Source organism: Colletotrichum tamarilloi (assembly GCF_030869305.1).
Source record: "Colletotrichum tamarilloi strain Tom-12 chromosome Unknown Scaffold_67.1, whole genome shotgun sequence".
In the NCBI taxonomy this organism is placed as follows: domain Eukaryota; kingdom Fungi; phylum Ascomycota; class Sordariomycetes; order Glomerellales; family Glomerellaceae; genus Colletotrichum; species Colletotrichum tamarilloi.
The window spans coordinates 52,488-76,659 of record NW_026849449.1 but is presented as its reverse complement, the minus strand read 5'-3'; the positions used below and the strand labels follow the sequence as shown (position 1 = coordinate 76,659).

General features: G+C 46.4%; 8 protein-coding genes across 8 annotated transcripts; 3 read left to right on the top strand and 5 right to left on the bottom strand.

Annotated features, from left to right (window-relative positions):
• Window positions 1–5,913: 5,913 nt before the first annotated feature.
• On the bottom strand, window positions 5,914–10,953 carry CTAM01_11771 (uncharacterized protein; the record flags this gene model as incomplete). Its single annotated transcript, XM_060527780.1, has 1 exon — window positions 5,914–10,953. The coding sequence occupies one exon, from the start codon at window positions 10,951–10,953 to the stop codon at window positions 5,914–5,916; it is 5,040 nt and encodes a 1,679-aa protein (XP_060377563.1).
• Window positions 10,954–11,089: 136 nt separating this feature from the next.
• On the bottom strand, window positions 11,090–11,314 carry CTAM01_11770 (uncharacterized protein; the record flags this gene model as incomplete). The annotated part of the gene is made up of 1 exon (XM_060527779.1): window positions 11,090–11,314. The coding sequence occupies one exon, from the start codon at window positions 11,312–11,314 to the stop codon at window positions 11,090–11,092; it is 225 nt and encodes a 74-aa protein (XP_060377562.1).
• A 724-nt stretch (window positions 11,315–12,038) lies between these two features.
• Window positions 12,039–14,502, top strand: CTAM01_11769 (uncharacterized protein; the record flags this gene model as incomplete). The annotated part of the gene is made up of 3 exons (XM_060527778.1): window positions 12,039–12,211; window positions 12,355–12,909; window positions 12,963–14,502. The coding sequence occupies 3 exons, from the start codon at window positions 12,039–12,041 to the stop codon at window positions 14,500–14,502; spliced, it is 2,268 nt and encodes a 755-aa protein (XP_060377561.1).
• Window positions 14,503–14,535: 33 nt separating this feature from the next.
• On the bottom strand, window positions 14,536–15,980 carry CTAM01_11768 (uncharacterized protein; the record flags this gene model as incomplete). Its single annotated transcript, XM_060527777.1, has 10 exons — window positions 14,536–14,629; window positions 14,692–14,780; window positions 14,836–15,007; window positions 15,087–15,105; window positions 15,170–15,329; window positions 15,380–15,579; window positions 15,630–15,697; window positions 15,755–15,779; window positions 15,847–15,878; window positions 15,940–15,980. 10 exons carry the CDS (start codon window positions 15,978–15,980, stop codon window positions 14,536–14,538), a joined length of 900 nt encoding a protein of 299 aa, XP_060377560.1.
• Window positions 15,981–16,324: 344 nt separating this feature from the next.
• On the top strand, window positions 16,325–17,483 carry CTAM01_11767 (uncharacterized protein; the record flags this gene model as incomplete). The annotated part of the gene is made up of 2 exons (XM_060527776.1): window positions 16,325–16,678; window positions 16,791–17,483. Coding segments are annotated over 2 exons (1,047 nt in total), but the record flags the coding sequence as incomplete, so codon positions are not given.
• A 443-nt stretch (window positions 17,484–17,926) lies between these two features.
• CTAM01_11766 (major facilitator superfamily transporter) lies at window positions 17,927–19,942 on the bottom strand (the record flags this gene model as incomplete). Its single annotated transcript, XM_060527775.1, has 10 exons — window positions 17,927–18,044; window positions 18,097–18,181; window positions 18,232–18,501; window positions 18,561–18,657; window positions 18,711–18,840; window positions 18,894–19,021; window positions 19,076–19,347; window positions 19,407–19,489; window positions 19,590–19,745; window positions 19,824–19,942. The coding sequence occupies 10 exons, from the start codon at window positions 19,940–19,942 to the stop codon at window positions 17,927–17,929; spliced, it is 1,458 nt and encodes a 485-aa protein (XP_060377558.1).
• Window positions 19,943–20,633: 691 nt separating this feature from the next.
• On the top strand, window positions 20,634–22,634 carry CTAM01_11765 (coenzyme A transferase; the record flags this gene model as incomplete). Its single annotated transcript, XM_060527774.1, has 7 exons — window positions 20,634–20,916; window positions 20,993–21,277; window positions 21,326–21,512; window positions 21,574–21,878; window positions 21,934–22,045; window positions 22,101–22,440; window positions 22,500–22,634. The coding sequence occupies 7 exons, from the start codon at window positions 20,634–20,636 to the stop codon at window positions 22,632–22,634; spliced, it is 1,647 nt and encodes a 548-aa protein (XP_060377557.1).
• Window positions 22,635–22,891: 257 nt separating this feature from the next.
• On the bottom strand, window positions 22,892–23,664 carry CTAM01_11764 (nitrogen starvation-induced glutamine rich protein; the record flags this gene model as incomplete). The annotated part of the gene is made up of 3 exons (XM_060527773.1): window positions 22,892–22,988; window positions 23,051–23,475; window positions 23,551–23,664. The coding sequence occupies 3 exons, from the start codon at window positions 23,662–23,664 to the stop codon at window positions 22,892–22,894; spliced, it is 636 nt and encodes a 211-aa protein (XP_060377556.1).
• Window positions 23,665–24,172: the final 508 nt, after the last annotated feature.

Below are 24,172 nucleotides of genomic sequence, written 5' to 3'. Positions count from 1 at the left end.
ATTTTTATATATAAAAAAACCCGTAGGTAATATAAAAAGAGTAAGTTAATTTATAATTACTAAAGCTCGTAAAATATACCTTTTTATAAACCTCCCTACGAATTTATAAAATAAGATAGTATTAGTAATAATTTTTATTTATAATATTACCCTATAGGAGGCTAATAAAAGAGATTTGCTTATTATAATAAAAATTAACTAGTAAAAGTAGTATTAATATTAGTAATAAACGGGTTATTAAGTATAAGATTCTAAATTAGTAACCCCGTACCTTAGTAGTTTTTATATATATAATTACTAAGTATACCTTCTTTATAAAGATTATAAAAGGGGTATATATTAAAAGGAGTTTAAAATACTTCCTTATAAGTATATAAGATACTTAATTAAATATATATTAAAAATATATAACTTATATAGGGTCTAAGTACTCGCGCTCGAGTAAGTATTTATTATAAAGAATATTAAGTTTAATAAAAAAGTTTTTTATAATCCTATATACGAGGAGTAAGCTATTATAAGTAAGTAAGTAAATTTAGTAATCTAAGAAATATAAAAACTCTTTAATACTAATAATAAGTTAGTTTGAGTACTTAGGAAAGTAGATCTAGATTTTAGAAATATTAATACTTAAGATAACTTTATAATCGAGGATAGTATTATTATTAGATTTTTAACTATTTAGGACGCTAAATAACTAATACATATACTCTAGGGTACGATTAATAAGGCTAACGAGGCTAATATAGTCTTATTATTATTACTAATCCTTAAAATAACCCCTTTATATAAGCTTAGGGGTAGGGATAAAAAAGGGGATATAATAACCGGGTTATAAACGGCTCTATATAGTCTATAGTCCTCCCTATAAGCGCTTATATATATTATAAAAGTTTTTAAGCTTTTAATTCTTAATAGCTCTTAGTAAAACGCTAAAGTACGCAATAAATAAGGTACTAATTATAAAAAAGTAATTCTTAATACTAAAGTTAACGTTAATAAGGAACCTTTATAATAAACCTCTATTACTATATAAAAATAGAGTTTATAAAAACCGCTTTATTAAGTACTAAATAAAACTTTGTTAAGTTTTAAACGTTTAAACTAGGCCCGTAAACCTTTATAACGCTTTAATAATAGTATTTTTATAACGCTCTTATATTTAAATATAAAAAAACGGCGATTATTATAACTATTATTAAAACTACTTTTTTTTTATTTTTATACTTAATTAGTAAAAAGCTATAAAAAAAAGTAGTATAGGATATATAATACTTTATTAAATAATAAAAAGAGTAGTTTATAGGACCTATTTAGAGCACTCTAGAGGAGTTTAAAAACTATAACTTACTAAAGTTAACTTCTAAAGCTTACTAAAGAAGTTTAGTAATATTAAATATCTTCTATAATAACTATAAAAACTACTTAAGAATATTATAAATATAAAAATAAAAAAGCTAAGGGATATTAGTATATAAGAGGAAGTCGATCGTAATCCTAAATAAGGGATCTTACTTTTATTAAAGTAGGTATATACTTATAAATATAACGTTAATAACAAAGTTTGCGAAGTAAAAGTACGTATATATATAAGGGAGAATATATAACTACTTAACCCCTTATAAAATACGTACGCTTCGACGCTCGTTATAAAGGCCTTTAGGCTTATAATAATAATAGTTACTTAATTCGACTTTAAGGCTAATTAGTATAATATTATTAACATATTCCTTAACGCACCTCTTAAAAACGAGAAATTAGTAATTATTAAACTTTTAAAAGGATATAAAGTTATTAATAAAGTAAGTAAGCTCTAATGTGCTTTATATAGTCTCTAAAACTTATTAATTTTTTAGTTCTAAACTTTTATCTCTATATTTCGTAATATAAATATAATATATAGTTATAAGGAGATCTATATTTATTAAACTATAAATAAGAAAGTAATACTAGTGTTTTACGTTAATAACTTTATAGTTTTATATTATTAAAATAATTAAAAAGCGGCTTAGGGGATTATTAATAATATAAAAAAATATATTAACCTTAAGGAAAATAGACTAATTAATTACTTTTTTAGAGTACGAATTTTATAAAACCGTATTATTTATAAGGTTTACTTTATTTACGATATATATATTAAGCGAGTTACTAAGCGCTTTAACTTTATAAATTTATTATATTTAGTTACCCCTCTTCTTTAGGACGAGTTTAAACTAAACGAGGGGTAGGTAATAAAAAAAGAAATAAAGAGTTATTAAAAGAAGGTTAGAAATATATTTTATATAGTTATAATAATTAAACCGGATATCGCTTTTACTTACTTATAATTATTACGGTTCTTAACTAACCTAAGCGTAACCTATATTAAAATAATTAATTACTATATTTAATATTTTTATATAATAAAATATCTTATGCTCTATTATAGTAATATACTAAGTACGTAATTATTATTTTTAGTTAAAAATACTAGCTTTATAAATAACGAGGTAATATAACGATTATTTTAAGAATATATAATATTCCTTTTTAGTAGCCTAATTTAATAAAAATTAGTACGCTAAGTAATAGTTATAACATTAATTATTAAAACTAAGCTTTTTTATTTTAAGAAAACTATAAAAGAGATTATAGTTTTAAAGCGCTTTTTTAAAAATATTACCCTTAACTTAAAAGAAGTATAGTTAATTAACTACGATAATTAGTAAACGATTTAACTTATTATAGGGGAAGGAGAAAAAATAGCTACTTAACTTTGCTATATTAATATATAAAATATATAGCTAAAATAAAAGTATATTAGAAGTAGCTTCGAGGTTATTTATATATTAATAAAAGATATATTAATAAATAGACTTATTAAAAACTTTTTATAAACTAAGTTCGAATATTTCCGTATACTTTTTAATTTTTATAATACGCGAGAAGTTATTATAAATAGCTAAAATAGTTAAAAATAATTAATTTAGGCTATATTTAGAAAAAACTTAATACTTAAAAGTAGATAATAAATAGAACTTAGAGTACGGCTTAGAGGTTTAAAATAAATAAAATAAAACTTTTTTTAGCTTAAAAGCCTAAACTCCTAAAATAACTTTATTTCGTAAAGTATATATATATAAAAATAAGACCTAGGCTTATGCTTATTATTTAAACTCTTAGTTTATAAAATATATAATTATTAAAATTATAGCGTTATTAACGAAGAGGGTAGGTATACGCGCTAAGAACTACGCTTTATATACCTCGAAGTTTATAAAACTAAGAATAGTAAGAGTAGCGGGGGGTACGGGAGGTAAAATAACTATTAAGTTAATAACTTAAAATATAAGAGCGAGCGACGTAATAAGAAGTTAGTTATAAATAATTATAATAAACGTAACTAATAATATAAGTATACTTAGGGGAGGGGGCGGGGGGGGTATAGGGAGGAAGTCTTTTATATAGAACCTAATATAGTTTTTATATATCTTTTTATTATTTTTTATATAGTAAATAATAGCGCAGAGCTTATTAATTTCTTATTAAAATTATAATTAAGAATATACTTTTTAATAATAAAAAAGGATAATATATTTATAATAAAAGGAGCGCTATTTATAATAACCTCGGTAAGAGCTTAGGTTATTAGTTATATAATAATTAGTATATTAATATACCCCTCGGCTAAACGGTTATTAAAATAGTATGCATACTAGCTACTACTTTTTATAAAATAATAACTATTATTTTTAGAATTAGTATACTAAAGGGCTACTTAAAAATAGGGTATATACTATACTAACCGTTTTTTAGGAGCTACTTTTTTAAGCTTCTTAGGGACTAAGTATATATTAAATAGGCTTAGAATAGTAAAGAGAACTATACTTATTATAGGGGGTACTTTAGCCTCTTAGTATTCTTTTTTACTTCTTATTACCTTTTTAAAAAGAGCTAGCTTTACGTTTTTTAAACTTTAAAATATTATTAAAAACGAACTCTTAAAATAATAATATATAATATACTCTTTTTAAAAAGCTTAATATTTAAAATATTCTTATTTTTATTTTTAAACTCTAAGGGGGGAATAAATAAAAGCTTTTTAAAGCTCTTATTATTATTATTTATTTTATTATTACTCTTATTATAACCGCTAATAAGAGCTTTAAACTTAATAAAGTTCTTAGTATTTTTATTAATAGCCTCGATATCCTCTTAACTAAGGAGAGAGAGCTTAGTAACTAGGCCTTAATAAGTAAATAGGAGGTCGTAGGGGGGCATAATAACCTAGAGGGGCTCGTTAATATTATTACTTATTTAAATTCTTAATAAACCGTATAATACGTATATAAAAAGTATTATAAAAATTATATAAAACTTATTATTATTTTTAAATATATTAAATATTTATATTTAAAATAAAATTAATAAACGATTTAATAATATAGGCGCGCGCGCGTAGTAAATAAGAGTATTTATAATAATTATAAAAAAGTTAAAAAGAGAAAAAAAAATAATAACTAAGTAATACTATAAGAATTTAAATATATATAAAGTAGCTAAGTAGCCTTACCCTTAGTAATTTATATACTAAAAATAATAAAATACGCACTATTTTAAATTAGGATTTTATTTATTTTAAATAAAGGGATATATTTATAATAAACGCGGTTTAAAAAATGCGTATCTTTTATACTTATTTTTTTTTATTTATATTTAATTAAATCGGGCCTTTATAAGGGTATTTAAAGGTTCTATTTTAAATATAATAGCTCCTTAGTAATAATAATTAGGGGGTATATTACGTAATAGGGATAGTAACCGTATTTTATAAAGTGCCCGTTATATATTAAATTACGTATTTATCTTAGATATTGTGTATATAGACCTTTTTTTTTTTGTCTATTTCTATTTTAATATGTTAAGCTATTTTTACTATACTCCGTATACCCATTGCTATGTGCTATAACTCGTGACAAGGATCGACTAGTCGCGCGGCCGAGCTGCTATGCTTTCATCACGTTCAAACACGACCACGTTGAAGCCACTCTGATGTATCGTGTCAACTTCTGACGCGAGTTGGTGCTACACATGCTCACTCACCTTTTTCAGTCCTTGGGCGGCGATCAAGCCAGTCAAACCTGCGCCTATGATTGCGACCTTGGGCCCATTATTCCGGTGCTGATCAGAGTTGCCGTTCGTATCCTGGATTGCCATTGCGGACGCGGTCAACATGCAATTGAAGGACTAGCCTAGCTGTATCGTCTTCAATATCAAGGTAGGATGTCAAAACCATGAGAGGAAATTTCAACGGTTTCATTACCTCCGAATCTACGACGGACTTCCGTACAGAGAGTTCGACACGTGATTTTGCTCGAGTTGCACAAGTTAAGACGATCGCATCTTCAGATGAATATCACATACTCCTGGCGAGATGGTGACGTAGCACGGTAGCATTGTTACCCCCGTCGCAATGCCAGAGAATGCCCATGAAGGATTGTTTGCAGGCCTCATCGGCACTACTAACCGATAACAGGTTGCAAACACCGGGTCTAGCACCACCATGGCAATTTGGCGAGGGGACCAGACCTTAATTTGCATCACCAAGCAGCGGTCTAGAGTGAAGTTTGTCAGCCTTTGTTCGGTGTTCTCGTGGGGCCGGAGGGATCCTCATGCTTGCGCTTGATCAGCTGTCGTGGCCCTGTGCAGGTGCTGATGACGAACATATAGACTTCAATACTAAGAAATAAACGTAATATATGGAGTTGTGTTTCTATCGAGCTACAGTGTACAGATTTGAAAGGCGTAAAATGTGGTCTAAAGTACAAATGGGGTTGCCCGTAGACGCTTGTCGTGGTCCCATCCTAGTCGGAGTCCTCGCATGCCAACTCCAGCTCACCAGTATCGGCGAGCGAGTGACACTGTGGCAGACTACTCGTCAAAGAGCGGTAGTGTGCTAACATCCCTCTGGTCACTTCTGAACTTTTCGACAGGGGACTCCTTCCAGGTGCGCAGGATCTCCTTCAACTTATTAATATCATTTCTGGCCTTGGGATAGTCAGCCCGCTTTATGAGGTCCCTGGCCATTTCGACTCGCAGGTAATCTGCAAGCGTAGGACTCTCGACGTTGACGTTTGAGAGATCGCCCAGAATGGTAGCAATGTAAACAAGACGTGGTGTCCAGACGGAATAGTTACGTGCCAGCTGGGTGTTCACATGTATCCAGTTGTTGTGGTACATGGCATCTCCATTTGCCAACTCGTCAATCAATGCCGATATCTCTTTAGCAAACAAAGCATCCATTTCAGCACCTCCGGGAGGGACAGCCAGCATTGCCACTCTTAGGCGGAATGGGTCTGGCAGAGCCTTGGGCTCTCGCATCGGATCATGCTGCCATGAAGGAGTGCGTAACTCCTCGACTCTTGAGATGACCGATCGTAGCACCGGCTGCGTTGTCAATTGCCAGCTCTTCAGCGTCTCTGGATTCTTCTCCTTCATCATCGCCTCAGACTTGTGCCTGAGCAGCGCCTCAACGTTAGAAGGGTCTCCATGGCTGATGAGCCCGTCTGCAAAATCTTTCGCGAAACGTTGGAGCATGTCAACGGTAATACGGTCGTTCGGGTTAGCGACTTCTTTGCTCATATGTGGTAGATGTATATGCTCTAGGCAGTAGGTCCAATTGCTTGAAACCATCTTTCCCTCATTTCCGCTGAAGAGCTGCAACCAGTGTCTTCCTGCATTCGAGTTGGCTAGGGCAGCATTGCTTTCGATCTTCTTTGTGACGGCTGCCATGCCGGGAGAGGGTCGAACGTTGGCAAGAACGTACCGGCTTAGCATCCCAAGCATCGGTCGCGAGAAGTACACCGGAGTTCTTTGAAAGATCTTGAGCATGGCGGGGTCGACTGGCGAGAGTGGGAGGCTCTCCCCAGAAGGCAACGAGAAGCCATTCTTCTTGAGAAACAATTTTAACCACCGTCTATTGTTCTCTGCGGACTGCAATATCAATCGATGTGTGATACCAACCAGCTTTGCTTTGGATACAGGATCGTTGCAGAGCTTCATCTCCAAATTGTAGAACAGAGAACGGATAGGAGCTGCAGATCGATCCTTCGCATTGGCCACTTCGGGTAGAGCGCCATCAGCTTCTGCTTGCGTCCAATCATCCTCTGTCATTAGATGAAGCTCATCGAGAGATGCTGCAAGTGGCACGGCGAGGTCCTCAATGACAGTCAGAATCCGGTTCTTCACATCGGGCGAAGCTGTCTCAGTCTCTAGGGTGTCGAACAGGGTCTGAATGATGGCCACTCGAATGTCGACGTGCTGGGCTTTGGTCAAAAGACCGGAAAGGATATCAACAGCTGATGTGACATCCAGGAACGGCGCATTGCTCAGAAGCTTTGCCACCATCTTGACCGTCGTAACTTTGACCGCGGGTGGAGACCGCTCAGCCAGCTCACCGCCCTCCTCCTTGGCCTTTTTGTATCTGGCCTGCTGCTCCTCCAGCTTCTCCTGTATGCCAATCGATATCATACAAAGAAGACTTTTTGCCTCCTTTGGAGGAATGGCGTTGAAGAATCCTTTGGTGAGAAGTTCTCTGTGCCAGGCGCTATCGCTTGGTCTGTTGAGAACAACATCCCTGATGAAAGGGAAAGCCAGAGATGGTTGGTCGCTGTTTGCGAGCACTTTGATAAGCTTCATAGCCAGTTGGATATGTGCATGCGTTGGAGACTCCGATTCCTCATTGGCAGCTACGTTCTGGAGGATTGATTGCACGACCGGTACAAGCAATGCTGGTGGACCTGATTTGATGATATGCTCTATCTGGGCCTGGTCGTCGCGGAAAAACGCTTCGTCAATGGTCTCAAGGAAGTCCTGATCCAAGTAAAGCGCCGGATATCGAACATCGGCCTGGGATGGAAAGGGGTGCTTCAAGAACGAGCAGTCGGAGCCGTGGATGGTGTTGAGAGAGAGAAGGAGGGACGCGAAGTAAGCGTCTAAGATTTTACCGGAAAGGGGCTGTGAGAATTGGCTCACGTCCCAGAAGTTAGGTCTCTCCTTTGGTGGAATTTGAGCTGTATCTGACCAACTGCACGCCGCCCACACCTCATCACCACCTAGGCTAAAGGCATCGTAGCTTATCATCACGTCTAAGATCGTGACGGGAATCTCCTTGCTACCGAGCTCCTCAAATTCCGCGTGACAAGAATCCGGATCCCACTCTGTTGGCGTTTCTGGATTTCCGACCTCAGGAATCGAGAGCTCGACTCGTCGCGGGAACTCTGCTTTAACGTCTGCAGGTAATGGGACATTCGCGCGGTTGAACCGTTGTTCCCAGAACCGTAGGGCTTCAGCTTTCGTCATTCTCGCTCCACTGAGGCTGTAGACTGCATGGCGCCAGGCTTTACGAGTGCGCTCTTCTCGCTGACAGTTTTCTTCCATGTCCCCTCCATCGATGTACGCTTTCAGTGCAAAGCTGTATTCGTCCACAAAACAACCTATCGTCTGCTGAGACTCTTTTTCCTTCGGAGGCTCTTGAAGCAAGACCTCGGGAGCCCCGAAGACAACCTTCTCGATCCGCTCTCGAACGTAAGGCATGGCATCGATATTCTGCAGGCCGAAGAATCCGGTAGGCAAAAGAGATTGCAGCGGCAATCCCTTTGGCCATGGCTCGCCCAGCGTGAGAACCGATGGGAAACGCCGAGGACGGTGTTTCTGCCACAACTCATCGCGTGCCTTGGCGAGTCCGTCCACGAACTTGAAGACGTGGGATCGCTTTTCACGGGCTCCGAGACAGTCCCTGGGGAAGCTCAGCCCACGTGATCCGAGAGAGTTGAGCTCTTGATGGTTGGGATGAAGCAAGAAAGTCTCTAGCTCAACCAAGAAGTCCACAGTTGGCTGCCAAAGGATCTCAGAGATTTCGGTATCGGTCAGCTTTCGAGCATCTTGGAACTCATTGACCAGCTGGAAACGTCTTTCAACCACTGCTGCAGGCAATTCTATGACCGTTTGCCAGTCATAAGCCTGGAAGCTGGGTTCTCGGGTGGCCATTGATGCGGTTTCCAGCAGCTGCATCATAATCTTATTCGCAGACCGAACGGATTTCGCAGCATCGAAATCTGGCTTGCCGGCATGAGAAGCTATCTCAATACCGCTGAGTAAGTCTAAACCCTCGGCAGTCTTCAAAGCCTGCTCGTCGTAAAGACCCCTCACGGTAAAAACGTCTTTGTTGAAGCGTCTCGCCCAAAGCAGGTTCTCTGCGTAGAGATCTAAGGAGCCCGCCGCAATGGAGAGGTCGAGTGCTGACTGAGCCCACAAGGTTCGACTTTCCCAATCACGGCTTGAGGATGCTTTTTTCCTGCGCCTCTCTAGATCTGCGTCTATTTTGCTGTCGTAGCTTGCATTAAGGGGGTTGGAAGCTCGCGAACTTCGCAAAAGAAAAACTTCGAGTGCGAGCGCGTCACCTTGGACTGTATCAGAGTCTTGCTCATGCTCAAAGATGGAACAATCTCTGATGTATGAATACTCCAGGAAACGTCCGTCAGGGAAAGCAGCCATCAAGCGCTGGACTAAGCGGAGAGAAGAAAGCCGGTCATCACGCCCAAGCGTTGTGACGAAGAAATTCGCTGGCCACGGTCCCTTGATCTTCTCGAGAGAGATGTTTTCGTTGCCTATAGCGTCGTCGATATCGAATTTGAAGGCAGGTAGATGCCGGAGCAAAAGCCGAAATAATCTGTAGGACACGGCCGGATTCACAACACGTAGATGCGAAACGATCTGTTTTGCTGATTGCCACTTTGTCTCAGGAGCGAGATTCAAAAGCTTGACCAAATGCTGCTCAACTTGTGGTCGCGTCGAACGGGTATGCTCCCAGAATTTGATGACATGGAACATGACACCGACAAGGCTATCGTCCAGCATCCTCTGAAGGTCGGGATGCCTGCTGATGAGGCGGACGAGAAGCTCAAGAATCTCAAGCGGAAGATGCTGCTCAACGGCTTTTCTGCGTCGTCGCAAACGTCTCACAATGGGCAAAGCAATCTGCTTGATGAATACGTCTGGCGTAACGGGGAGCTCAGCCCCGGCGTCGAGAAACTTGAGGAGCATGTCCTTGGCGAAGCTAAAATTGTTGTTGATGAGCTGCGTGCACGTGCTAGCATCGAATTCGGCAGAAGGAGATTCTCCATTCGAAAAGATAGAGTCCAGGAATTTGGTCTCGTAGAATGTTGGATGAGTGCGAAGCAAGTTGAAACGCTGCCTTACTGTCCAGTTGGGCGATGTCCTTTCATGCTCGGCTACTCGATCGGTTGTGCAGGCCGGCAGGATTCTCCTGTAATGGGATAACAGCGGCCTCGCATCTGGGTTTTCTTTGGGGACTGGAGTCCCAGCGCCGAGGATGGCGATCAACTCTGTCAATTTCGCTCGTCGCTGCGATCGCCCGTGGGGAAGGGAGGCTGTCCTGGCGAGGCCATTGCATAGCATCTTGACCTCCTTGACGCTGAGGTTACTCATGATTGTTGCGACACCTTGAGCACCGCCTGCCTCATTCCATACCGGAATCATCGTGTCCTCTGATCGCATAGCCTTGAGAAATGCCCTCATAGCCGCGCGTCTTTCGGACGTACTCCCTGATTGATTGAGGGCTGCCACGATCGACTTTGCATCGTCAGATAGAGGGATCCAGATTGAGAAGATGCTGTGCGGGATGGAACCTCGGACGACCGCTTCATGGAGATTGTATGTGATGGATGTCGGATCGGCGGCATTGGCTCGAACCTCCTTGAGGTATTTGGCAACCTCCGTCGGCGTGCCATTGCGAAGGATCGTATGTGTAATGGACGTTGAGTCTGCCATCATTTTTGGTATATGAATGAGTCGAGCTGTTGTTGCTGGTGCAGTATGCGAGTGACAAACGGTAGTTGCAATCCTGAAGAGCTGGGGAGACGAGCGCTTGGCAGCGAGCCAAGGTGCCATGGCGGCGGGGTTGAGGGGCGAACAGAGCTTAAATCATCTGGGATTTTCAATTTTAGAAAGATTTTCTTCGAGTATGGATCTACCTGAACTAAAGTACCGTTACTTAAGCATGTACTCATCTTTGTGTTGGTTAGAGTCAAGTGAGATTGAGGCCGAATTTGGCCTCACAGCCGAGGCCGCTTTGCCGCAAACTTGATGAGCCGTACCAGTATGGCAAGGCATCAAGCAGTGGTTGGTTATCCCCTGAGCCACTCCCAATGCGTGCAGATGGGACGATGGGACGTGTTGGTGACCGTGATTCTAGGGACTTTGGCCATGATTGGGCTGGTCCCGGTTCTTTGCGGAGGCGTAAATGTGGCATTGCTTCTGCCTAGGAACTCACTCGCAATTGCAACAGGAGTCGAGAGGTAAGTACTTATGTATGAAGAGGTTGACGATCGACAATAGATGGATGATTCAAGAGCACATGTAGGGTAGGTAACAAGAGCCATGTGTGGCCAAGCCAAGAATAAGTCAATGTCCTTGGCGTTCGCAACAGCAGCGACAGCTCCTCAAAGAACTCACACAACAGCTGCTGCCACTACTCCGTACACCGTTGACATTATGTAATCTCTCTTAACTTGCCAAGAGAGATGAAGTAATGACTAAGCTCCTTCAAGTCGGCGGACGGGTCCGTAGCTGCGTGCTGATTCGTGCCCTCATTCAACTTTCCCCAATGATTCCGGCTTCACACGAGTCACAGGACGAGCTTCTCTCCCTCCCTAATGGCTGGTGCTTGGCGGGAGACCTCTCAATTAAGTAGACTTCTCGTCAGTGAGTCGCAAGGCTCAATGTTTTAGCACTTCCATCTTCAGCAGAGCTGTCTGCTCTAGGGGTAGCGTGTTTGTATCGTCAAAAAGCCAACAGACCAGGCCGCTCTGATATTGGATCTCATCTCGACCCCAGCCCCAGAAGTCAATACGTTGAGAAATAACGCGTGTTCCTCTAATCCAAATCTTGTCGCTTGCTGTCCGTACAGAGCACTTTAGCTCTTCACCGAGATCGCCAGAGTGCACCCGGGCTCCTCTCACCTTCCCCTCACCTGGATGGAGGATCCTCAATCGCTACGTCCAAAGCAGGCCGCCTGTCTGGTCTGCCGCCGAAGCAAGATCAAGTGCGACTATTCTCCGCATGAGAACAAATGCAAGAGGTGCATTCAGCTCGATTCTGAGTGCATACGGCCTACGTTCCACGCTGGAAGACAGAAGGGAATCAAGAAGTAAGGGCCCCCAAAGCTCCCCCGCCGTCTAATGGTGTTGACACCAGACGGCCCCCCATGACCGAGACAACCCCTTTGAGTCGCACCACAACTCCCCCACCATTCTCTAATGTAGTATTGATCATTGGCCGGGCGTGTAATAGCAAGCGAAAGGGCCTAGATAAAGCTCTCTATCAGATTGAGCAGGCCATCAAAAGAGCCAGAACCGGTGAACACAACTCCGAAGATGACAAGGCCATCGGCAGTCTCCAGGCGCTCCTGGAGGGCTCTCGAAATGCTCGGTCAACTACCGCCTCCTCTCACTTAAGGCGGGGTTCATCGCATTTCAACAGCCCCGACCAACCCGACCTCTCATCTGACGATGATGATGACCTGGACAACACCCCAGACAGCAACACTTATATGAGTTTGCACCATCACAACGAGGAGAGCCTGGCAATCGACGATGCCGAAAACCCGCTCCAACTCCTGGCGCGCGCCTCGAATCTGCAGCTTTCGCCCAAGCCCATCAGTGGCCTCTCGCCAAAGCAGCCAGGTCCCCGCGCCGGGCGCAAGAAGCAGGTCGAACAACCCGATGAGGACTTGGAGATCCAGTCCTTCTTCACCTCTGTTCGCGTCAACTTTGATGTCGGCGACGACATAGATCCCATCACCATGGGTCTTGTAACTGAGGAAGAGGCAGAATCATTATTTGCTTTGTAAGTGACACACGCCCACCGCCGATGAGGGCTTCGTCAAACTCACCATCCAGCTTCCATGGCAAACTTGCCCACACCCGATGGGGACTTGACCCCAAGATCTACACTCCATCCTTCACGCGCTCGCGATCTGCCTTCTTGTGCACCTCCATCATGGCCGCATCGGCCCTGTTCCTTCCATCCGCTGGTGCCTTGTCCAAGAGACTGTCAAACCATTGCAAGACCCTCGCACATAGAGTCATCGCGAACCGACACAAGTCCGTTGAGATTGTTCTTGCATTCATGGTCAACGTTCCATGGATGTTTCCTGGCCAGCATAGCACTGATGATGAGACTTGCTGGTATGTCAATATGGCTGCCACTATCGCCATTGATCTGTCCTTGAATAAGCTCCTCATCCCAATGGAAGTTGTTGGTTCCGGTTCGAACATGGCCTTGTCCCGAGGTGACTGTCTTGATCCTCGGACAGCGCTGGCCATGGACGGCTTCAGCCACATTGAACATACCTCTGATCTTGGACAACGCCTTCTTCGTCGCCGTGAGCGCTGCTGGATCGCACTTTTCGTTCTTGAACGAGGCATGTCTCTAGCTCGCGGCCGACCCTATACCGTGCCCATCACCCGGGTCATCAAAGACTGCGACCAATGGCATCGGTCCAGCATTGCTGACCCCATGGATGGTCATCTAGTCTCGATGGCCGTCCTTCGCCGAGACCTCGACGGACTACTCAACACAGTCCGCGCGCTCTGCGACGGGTCGCAGGGAATATCTACGGACGGCGGGCTCATCGCCCAGTCGATCCAGAGTGCTATTGAGAGATTCTTCGATCAATGGCTGACCGAATGGGGCTACGCCATTGGCACAGGCCCCCAGCGCCGACTCCCTCCGTACGTTGAGATTCTCGTCACCCACACCCGGCTCTCGACGTACGGAGGCGTCATCAACCACCCGACCGCCCCGATGGAAGTCCGGCAATTCTTCCGTACGGCCGGGCTATCGTCTGCTGTGACGGTCATGCGAGCAGCGATCCAAGGAGAGTCGCAGCTCCAGTCGATCCCGAACAACACGACAATCATGGTCTCGTTTGCAGCCTGTTTTGCCCTGACTCTAAGCGCCTACGCCACGGGCAGCTCAAACTTGGCACCTAGCATTCGGAACCTCATTGAAGAAACGGCAGACGTCTTGGAACGTATTGGCTCTGCCACAAAGCACAGAAATGGCTTGTCTACACTGTACGGAAAGTATCTAAGACGTATCGTCAGGAAGGCGGCCACAGCCATGGATGGCCAGCCTCAGACGAGCATGCAACCTGATCCAACTATCCCTCGCAGTGGTCAGCTCGGAACCCCCTCGTCGGCTGTTGCTGCCTCGCCTCCCGTCAATATGGGGCCACCGGTCTCGCAGCCGCCTTACATGGAGTCGCAGCTATGGCCTGGGACTTTGCAGTTCTCTGCCATGTCTGACGACCAGATTGCTGAGGTTCTCAATCAGCCAGACAACGAGTTCGACCCCTCATTTGCAGGCCTATCCTGGGACGACATGAATAACTTTGACTGGCTAAGCTGGCCTAATTTGACAGAGTTTGGGTTCTAGAGAAACATCTCTCGGTTTGCCATTTGGCGCACATCATGCCTTCATGGTTTCGACCGGGGCTGCGAACTGCCACTGCGTCAGTTTCCGCAGCTGTTCCATGAACACAAAAGTCAGGACAGTATTCGGCCTTCAGTATACGGTTCATTAGCAACATTATCGACATTTCTTTTCATCGTGGATGTGACTTACGTCAATCTCAACCACGCCGGGGTCCATCCCTTCATCAAGAAAATTGCTCCTTCTTCCCTCAGACCCGTCTGTACAATACGAAGCAAAGACTAGGTTCGATTAGTCGGTTCCTCTGCAAGGACCGGACTGGACCTGACTACTCACGTTTGCCCCTGGGCCGCTCGCAGCAGCACTTTGAATTCTGCTCTTGAGGACATCAGCTGGCGCGCAAATCGTTGTCGCCGCAGTTCCAGCAAAGAGGGATGCCACGGCGTGTGTCTTGATATCGTCCTTCATTTCAGTCTTTTGCAGAAGGATGCGTTTCGCTGTTGAGTATCTGTTTCGTGCTTTCGTGTCAGTTTTGCTTGTTTTATTGAGTCCCTTCACCCAGAGACGTCCACTCATTTGGCACTCACGTGGCGATTTGTCCCACATCTATCATTCGGCATCAGCTTCAATAAAATTCTACAGTCGTTTCCGAGGTTTTCGCTTGACTTACTCATGAGTATACTGCGCACCACATTGGCAGATATGCCTCTTGTGAATGCTCCCACACCCTCTTCGCGACCTATCCTGTAAAGCCCTTCGACAGCGTTCGAGTAAGCGAATCGTTCGCCGACATTCTTGGCTCCATCGGCACACATGCGGACGAGGACGACCTAACACCCGTGAGAGTCTGCGCTGAATAGTGGAGCGATGCCAGCCATACCTCAGCAGGATTTCCGACCAGCCCTGCCATGCCTCCAGCCAACCCAGCACAAGATATCGTCATCGCTGTTGTCAACTTGTCTTGGCCCGTCCATTTCTTCGCTTGTTGCGCAAAGTAATTGTACAGTCCGAACCGTGCAGTGGAATAAGTGGTTTGTCGAAAGATGGATGCTGACAGCCCAGACCATAAGGAAAAGAACCCTATACAGTGTAAGCAATCATGATACCAGAAGATTAGCTGTATCCCTCACCATCTCGAGCTGCGAAACGATACATTGCTCGAAACATTGACTCCCTTGACTTGAGGACCTGCATTCGACTTTTACAATCAGTGCTCGTTCTGCGCGCTCCTAGCTGTGAACAACTCTTTACTCACTACTTAGTTTGATCCAAGGGATGTGCTGAAGTTGTGTGATCAGTGACCATTCAAAACACGGCGATGTCGCTCAAGCTCAATGGCGAACGTACTGAAGCAGACTGCCATAGATGCTGCAGCACCTCTGCAACTATCGGTCAGCTCGATTCCAGCCTACATTCCCAACTTGGACCAGTCTAACTCACCCAAGCCAGAAAGGCTCCTTCTGCTTGCTGCCGCCGGCCATCGTGTGCTGGTGTACGTGTGTGCTGTGGGTATATGCAATGCTACATGCAACCAAAGTGCCAAAGGGACTTCTCAACATCCATTTTCAGAAGCTCGATCCATGAGAATGCTCTTTTGATAAGTAATGCGGCATTGTGACTATCAACCCCTTGTCTAAGCTTATCCGCCCGCTGTCTGTTGATACGCGTCCGGTCTCGTTCTCATCCCGCAATCCCTCGGCCTCTAAATGTAGAGCCGGCGAGCTCTCGGCCGCTCGGCGCAATGTTTAAAGAGTCGAGCTCCAATTTCTCCACGCTGATGTCACATGGGACTCTTCGCGTCGGCACTTCTTTTTGAGTCCGAGACGCACGGTCGAGGGGCCTTCTTTTGTCTTCCGACTTGCGGAACCCCTCCGGTCTCGTTCAATTGGGGAAACAAAACCACTTCTGCATCCCACCACCTTCGCTTGAACGCACGCCTTCTAGTCCGATGGATGATGCGCCCGCAGAGAAACAGTTGAAGCAGAACAGGTCCAGCAGTAATCGAAAACCAGAGGAAACCATGTCGAAGCTTGCACCGTCGCTCAAGGCGCTCATCAACGCGCCGTTCGCCCGTCCCGGCCAGACGGCTGCGCCGTCGCATATTCGCGAGGTGTACCAAGCCATCGCTAAGGATGCGGCATCAAAAAATGTCGGCGCAAAGCCGTGGCTAGCAATTTCGGTGAGATAGACATATCGCGACTTTCGCAGCTTCTGTTGTGTGGCTCAATTGAGTACAACTGAGCTGGTACAACACTCGTGGGGGCTTAGTTGCTAACCTCGGCATCTCACAGGCCGCGGCAACCTTCACACTCAACTCTCCCGACTCTCTAGAATCCCTCTACAGTGTCGCGTCTTCCTCCGGCCGCCCCGACAAGCGCGAGACTGCCGAGTTCATTCGAGAAATCGGGCTTAAGTGCATCAGCTTCAACGGCATTCCACGCACTATCAACTGCCTCAACGCCTTCTACGCTAGCCTCCCCAAGGACGTGACGGCACAATTGGAGACGAAGCCGACGCGAACACCAAACGCGCAAAACATCGACGCCATCACAGTACGCGGCCAGGGCCTGTGGGACTCCATTTACGCCCCCTTCGAGGTCAAGCTCTACGAGAAGCTGGCGCAATCGCACCCGGATCTTCCGGTCCACATTCTCCACAGCCACTATGCGGGTTTGTTGTCGGAACCCAAGGAGCGGGGAGGTCTGGCCAGCGTCGGAAGAGTGCTGACTTCGATGATTGCCATTTCATGCTTGCGAGCACAAACCGGTGTCGGCCCGCAGGTTCTTTCGCACGTTTTCGGCTTGAGGAAGGGACTTGAGGACGGCACATACAAGGCGGACAACCAGGAGGACATTCAAGGTGCGGAGTGGTTGGCCAGCGATGAAGGCAGCGAGTGGATTTTGAAGTCGGTTGATACTATTACGGAGGCCATCGGCGGAGCTGCGAGGTCAAACTTCGCTCCAGGACGCGAGTCCAAGTTGTAGATCGCCGGCGGTTGTGATGCTCATAGGGGTGCTGTACACTACCGGGCTCCAGAACCGGATCATTGAGCCTTGTATGAATGCGAGCTTTGTTCTTCAATACTTTAATGTACCAGTTTATCGTATTGCCAAACATGCTTGGTTTCCTTCAGGGAAGGACTGGCAAGAAACTGAATCCAGATGTTGGGTGCCCTTACAGCGACATGCAATGCAAGTCCAGCCGCAAAACCCTTTCCCTCTGTGGATAAAATATTGACTGGCGACATGCGCATGATGAAGTGTGCTCTGATATTGACGAGGACGGTCTACGGAGTATTTGGAAGAAAAGCTAGGTCTGAAACTTGAAACCCAGCAAGCTCCGTAACTTGAAGACAGAGAATATCATTCTACCATAAGATCTAGGTACGTGCTTCACTTCTCGACACCCAATTATCGCTTAGCCATTCCTACAACACCATCTTAAAGTGAGGTTCCCGATCATCACCTGTACCAACGAACTGGTCATACTTCCCAGCAGCCTTATCGCGGTTGATCTTGGCGCACCAGAGAACATTTATAAAGGTCCTGGGCTTTCTGTTAGTCTATTGAACCACGAACAGCGTATGGTTTTACTCACGCCACCCATGCGTAGCATAGCAGTCCCAAAATGACAGTGTGGCCCTTATGGTACAATGGGCCATCAGTGCTAGGGTAGATGAAGGCTGCAAATCCAGTCAGTGATATGCTTGTTTGATGCGTATTGCAAACTTACTCGCTACGAAACCGCCACAGTTGGCGATGGCAAGCTGAAGCGCGGACGTTGTCGCGCGCTTGTAATGGCCAGCCGAATTGTTGGAGTTCCAAACCAAGACGCACGGGACGGCACTGTACATGCCAATGGCCATAAGGCATGTCATTGCAAATCTCGTCTGTGGCGCCGTGACGTTGGCGATGGCTGCGTAGCCCGCGATGGAGATGGGCAGGACGAAGAGCATGAGTGTGCCACGTAGGCGGAGGCGATCGGATAGGAAGGCAACGAGGACTATGAGGGAAGTCAGCTTTGAGCTTAGTCTCTATTCTTAATCTTTTGCCATTGCTCACCTGTAACGGGGGTCGCGACCGCGTACGGGATCACGGACCAAAGTTGAACTTGATTTGAGTTGGAAGCGATATGCATATCGTTGATGATTGTCGGGAGCTTTTTGTACTCAATCAGCTGTGTGACAATACGTATGAAACCAATAAGCTTACGAATAGACCAAAGGAGTATAGACCAGACAGAATGGCAAAGTAGGCAGTTGCGCTGAGCCAGATCTGAAGGTTGAAAACGCCGCGACCAACTTCGGACCATCGAAACTTCTCCTCCCTTTCGCGTGAAGAGCTGTGAATATGTCAGTTGTCGAGGTTCTTTACAGTTTGGCTTTGGGATCTTACTCAAATCGGTCTCCAGCATGACCTTGGAGCCGGAGCAGCGCCCACTCTCGCTCTTCATCCGTTAGGATCTTCGCCGTCGCCAGGTTGTTTGGCAGGCCAATAGCGGCAATGATTCCACAGACGACCGTCTAAGGAAGTATGTTAACACTCACTAGTTCCATGGCCGGGGTTCAAGATCTTACAATGATGCCCTCAATGATGAAGATCCATCTCCAACCTTCAAGGCCAGCCGCAGGACCAATCGCGGACAAGCCTCTGGCGAGAAGACCTCCAAATGCACCAGAGAGAGATGCAGCCGTGTAGAAGATACCAATGCGCAGTGCAAGTTCTCCGCGGGTGTACAAGCCAGAAAGATACAGCACCATTCCGGGAAGCAGCCCACCCTCAGTCAGACCCAGGATTGCTCGGACTGCGACGAAGCTGCCGTAGCTACGGACGAAGCCGAGACACATGGCTTTGCAAAGTTAGTGATGGATGATAATGAGACCGATTACTGTTGATCCGTGTACGTACTAACAATACCCCAAGCACAGGTAAGAAAGGGGAGCCATATCCGCGGTGAGACCTTCTTCAAGACGAGGTTGCTTGGCAGTTCGCTGGGCGTGCATTAGCGACCGGACGACTGTGGGGAACCACATGGGACGAGAGCACGTTGACAGCGCCAAGATCAGCTGAGAACGGATGGAGAGATGTTACCTCGCGATGTATGTCGCATAGAAGACGGCCAAGCCTTGGTTGTATTGGTTGTTACTGATGCCAAGGTCCTCGGCTAGGCCAATAATCTTTGCGTTGCCGACGTTGGTTCGATCAAGAAAGGAACAGAGGAACAGTAGGGCCAAAAGCGGTAGGACCCTGTCAATCGTTGCGTGTAAGTTGGAATGAGTCTTCAAAAGGGTTGCTTGTAGTTGAAAACCTGGGGCAAAAGCTTACCTAGTGTCAACTTTGAAGAGCAAAGTCCTCGTGAGATGCCGTTGGCGTTCCGCTTCAACCTCCAGGTGGCTCTCGTCATGCTCAACCTTAGGATCCATGTCGAAGTCTTTCGATGTCATGTTGAATTCGAATAAGATTTGGCAGTGTAACCTTGGGAAACTCTATGAAGAGACTGGAAAGACGAGAACAAGAGAGAAGACAAGACAACAAGACCCGAGTTTCTATCTGCCAAGCAAGGGCAAAGCTTGGGGGTCCCTCCCCCGTTTTGAAGCCCGTCTTCCCCAGACCCCAAATCTGCGGGGGAGGACGAACCCACGGCGGGTAGCATCTTAGACCATCCCCGGATCGTCTCTTTGACCTTGCCGTCATCCCGTCCAGACCAATGACAAGCCTTTGTTTACTGTACGCCATTAAGCTGACTCGGAGTCTACTTTTGGTCTCCGAGAGCTACTGCAGAAGAAACTCCGAGTTCCCACAACTCCCGATGCCCCGCCACGAAGACGTCAGAGACTCCCCTGTCTTTGCCTGCATCTTCCCCCTCATGCCGAAGCCACTACTGAACCGCGGGAGCGGAGGGACTCCGTCGTGGTCGGCGCGCAAAAGAACAGCCGAGGTGTCCCGCGCAGCAATCCGTTCAAAAAGATGAAGTCGCGCCCACCTAACCCGAACCTAGAAATGTCCCCCGACAATCGGCCTTCCTTTTTCTTTTACTTGTGCTTAATCTCTGGTCTCTCGTCACAATTGATTGAAACCTTCCCTTTTGTGTTTTGTGGATAAGCCTGCTTCTTCCTCCAGAAAAGGACCGAACAAATGTCTTCCATTACTCGCCAGTTGCGCCCGCGGGTGCTGGTCCGCGCATCCTTCAGAGCTGTGCCCGCAGTGTGTGCGCAAGCTCAGCGTTTCCCCCGCGCAAAGGTCCTTGGTGTTGCGACATGCCGTGGCATAACGACGACACCAATCCGCAGATCACAGAAGGCACCTGCTACGAAGAGAGGTGGCTCGAAGCTGTATGCATCTGCCGATGAGGCTGTCGCGGACATCAAGAGCGGATCAACTATTCTGAGTTCGGGTTTCGGGCTCTGTGGTGTTGCAGGTTAGTCCAGTTGGGCGATGTTCTATATGTCTGCACTGCCAGAGATTAGAAGAATGGCTAACACATTCAACGACAGACACAATCATCGCTGCACTAAACCGTAGGGGGCCCGAGAACCTGCACTCGCTTACAGCTGTCTCAAACAATGCCGGCCAAGAAGGCAAGGGTGGTCTGGCCGTCCTCACCAAGGCTGGCCAGGTGAACCGCCTGATCTTGTCATTCCTCGGAAACAACAAGGCATTGGAGAAGAAGTATCTCACTGGAGAGATCGGCATCGAGCTGTGCCCTCAGGGAACACTTGCTGAGAGGATCCGTGCCGGTGGCGCTGGAATTCCCGCCTTCTTTACGCCCACTGGAGCTCGTAGGTTATACCTTGATAGGAACTGAGAGATGTAGCTGACATGAGCAGACTCTCTGGTTCAGAGTGGTGACATTCCTGTCAAACTCGATGCTTCTGGCGCCGTGAAGGAGCGCGGACGCACCAGAGAGACGAGAGAATTCAACGGCAAGACGTATCTCATGGAGACTGCACTTACGGGAGATGTGGCCATCTTGAGAGCATGGAAAGTGGACACAGCAGGAAACTGCGTGTTCAGGTACGAAAACTACTTGCGAATTGACTGAGCAAAGGACCTTGCTAACTGTGTCTCTGTGCAGATACACAACCAAAGCATTTGGACCCATTATGGCCAAGGCCGCAACAGTCACCATCGTGGAAGCGGAGAATATTGTCGAGGCGGGCGCAATCGACCCCAACGACGTCGATTTGCCCGGAATCTTTGTCGACCGAATCGTGCCTTCGACCGCCGAGAAGAATATTGAGATTCTCAAGACAAGGGCGGAGGATGGTGAAGGCGAAGATCTGAATGCACCCAAGAACGATGCGCAGGCGAGGCGCAATCGCATTGCCAGACGTGCTGCGAAGGAGTTGCAGGAGGGTTTCTACGTCAACCTCGGCGTTGGTGAGATGAGATTCATAACCCCGTGAGGCTTGAAGAGAGGCGCTGACTGTAATAGGCATCCCGACTCTGGCTCCCTCATTCCTCCCGGCTGAACGCAATGTTTGGATTCAATCTGAGAACGGAATCTTGGGCATGGGTCCTTACCCTACCAAAGACCAGGTCGACGCGTAAGTATACTTTTAAGAGGACTTAAGATGCACGAGCTGACATGTCCAACTCTAGCGACATCGTCAATGCTGGCAAGGAGACTGTCACCCTCGTTCCCGGTGCTTCAACATTCGACAGCGCCGAGTCTTTTGGCATGATCCGTGGCGGCCATGTAGATGTCTCTATCCTCGGTGCGCTGCAGGTGAGCGCCACGGGCGACTTGGCCAACTACATGATTCCCGGCAAGGTATTCAAAGGCATGGGGGGTGCTATGGACTTGGTGTCTAATCCCGACAACACCAAGATCGTTGTCGCAACCGAGCATGTTGCTAAGGACGGCTCTTCCAAGATTGTGCAGGACTGCAGTCTGCCGTTAACTGGCGCTCGTGTTGTCAGCACAATCATTACTGATCTGGTGAGTTGAGCGTGGTATCAGATGATTGATTAAGAGACTCGTCGCTAACATGACAATAGTGTGTCTTTGAGGTCGATCGCAAGAATGGCGGTCTGACACTAACCGAGGTCGCGCCCGGTGTTAACGTCGAAGAAGTGAAGTCGAAGACGGATGCAACATTTGAGGTCGCAAAGGATCTGAAGACGATGGAGTGAGACGGTGTTGTAATAGTAAAGCCTGTATTTAAGATACCAATAGAGAAAGCAATGCGCTAAAGACCCTCATCCCTTACGTTCATTCACTTCAATTGTTGTCACCCGTGGCTAATAATACATTATCGTCTATGAGTGCAGGTCATGAGATCCAACCATTCATCGGCAGTCGGTCTCCTGGTGCGCTTGACAGAGATTACAGGGGGTATCATCCGAATTTAGGCACCAGAAGTTATCACAGAAACATGGGAGGCAGCTACCTAGTTGCTGCTGGAGCTCGAACTGCTGCTACCGCTGCGCTTGCGGTGCCCATCCTTCTTGCCATGCTTTTTCTTATGCTTCTTCTTGTCGTTTCGGCTGTAGTTGGTCCATGTTAGTCGTGCAGCTTGGGCATTTCGAGGCGAACATTAGACACTCACTCTTCCAACGCGTGCTCTATCTTATTGGCACCAATAGCGCCAAGAATCGCACCGCCCACAGTTCCAATGAAACCGCCGCCGGCCTTGTGCGCCGCCCATCCAGCCGCTCCGCCACCGACTAATGTTGCGCCGAGGCCCTTATCCTGATCGGGACCGCCGGGACCAGCACCATACTGAGGCTGGCCGCCATATTGGGACTGTCCACCATACTGAGGTGCGCCATGTTGCAGTTGCTGGTTGTGGGAAAAGCTGTCTCGGTTGTCGTGGCCGTAACTTTGCTGGTGCTGGTTGCCCTGGGCGTAGGTGGGTTGTTGGGGTCCGCCGTATCCGTGCTGCTGCTGGGGAGGGGCGTTGTAGCCACCGCCCTGTTGGTACGGAGAATGTGACTGCTGGGGGTAGCCGCCGCTGCCGTGGTGTTGCTGGCCCTTCGGAAGTGTTAGTGTTACTAGTCTCGATGTTGCTTCTTGTCAACTTGAGTCCTATCTTGTTGAAGTTCTTACCTGCGCATAGGTGGGCTGTTGAGGTGCGTAGCCGCTCTGGTTGTATCCTTGCTGTCCACCGTATCCCTGGTTCTGGTTGTGGCCGCCGCCTCCGTAGTAATCGTTTGCAGACATGTTAAGGATTGGGGTTGCTGAGTTGAGAGAGAAATGGAGGTTTCGAGATGTACAATAGTCGAAGTATCGATTGAAGTTTGGTATGCTTGTTGAACGACCCGACAGAATCGAGAAAGAGGGGAGAGCTGAAGCTTTATGAAAAGGCGTCAGACTTGCTTACTGCTGAGAGAGAGCCTCGAAGGAACGCTAATCACCATCTAGTCAGACGGAGCTTGCGGAAATTGGCAGGGGCGGGCATAACTAACGTGCCGCAAGCAGCCTAACGCGGGGCGGGGATTGGATCTCTCCCGTCTTGTCCCCAGTCAAGCCAAGTTCTTCAGCGTCTTGCCCGCGCCCTCGGCTCAGCTTCTATCCTGTCGTCATGTTTCGTGGCGCAGTCATTGCGCGGGGTGCTGTGTGTGCTTGTCAGCCCTGCTGCAACTTGCAAGCCACAGACGGTGAGCTGAGGGACAAGCCACCAATGACGCGACCCTCTAACGACTGTTTGGTCGTTCGGATTCGGTTCCTC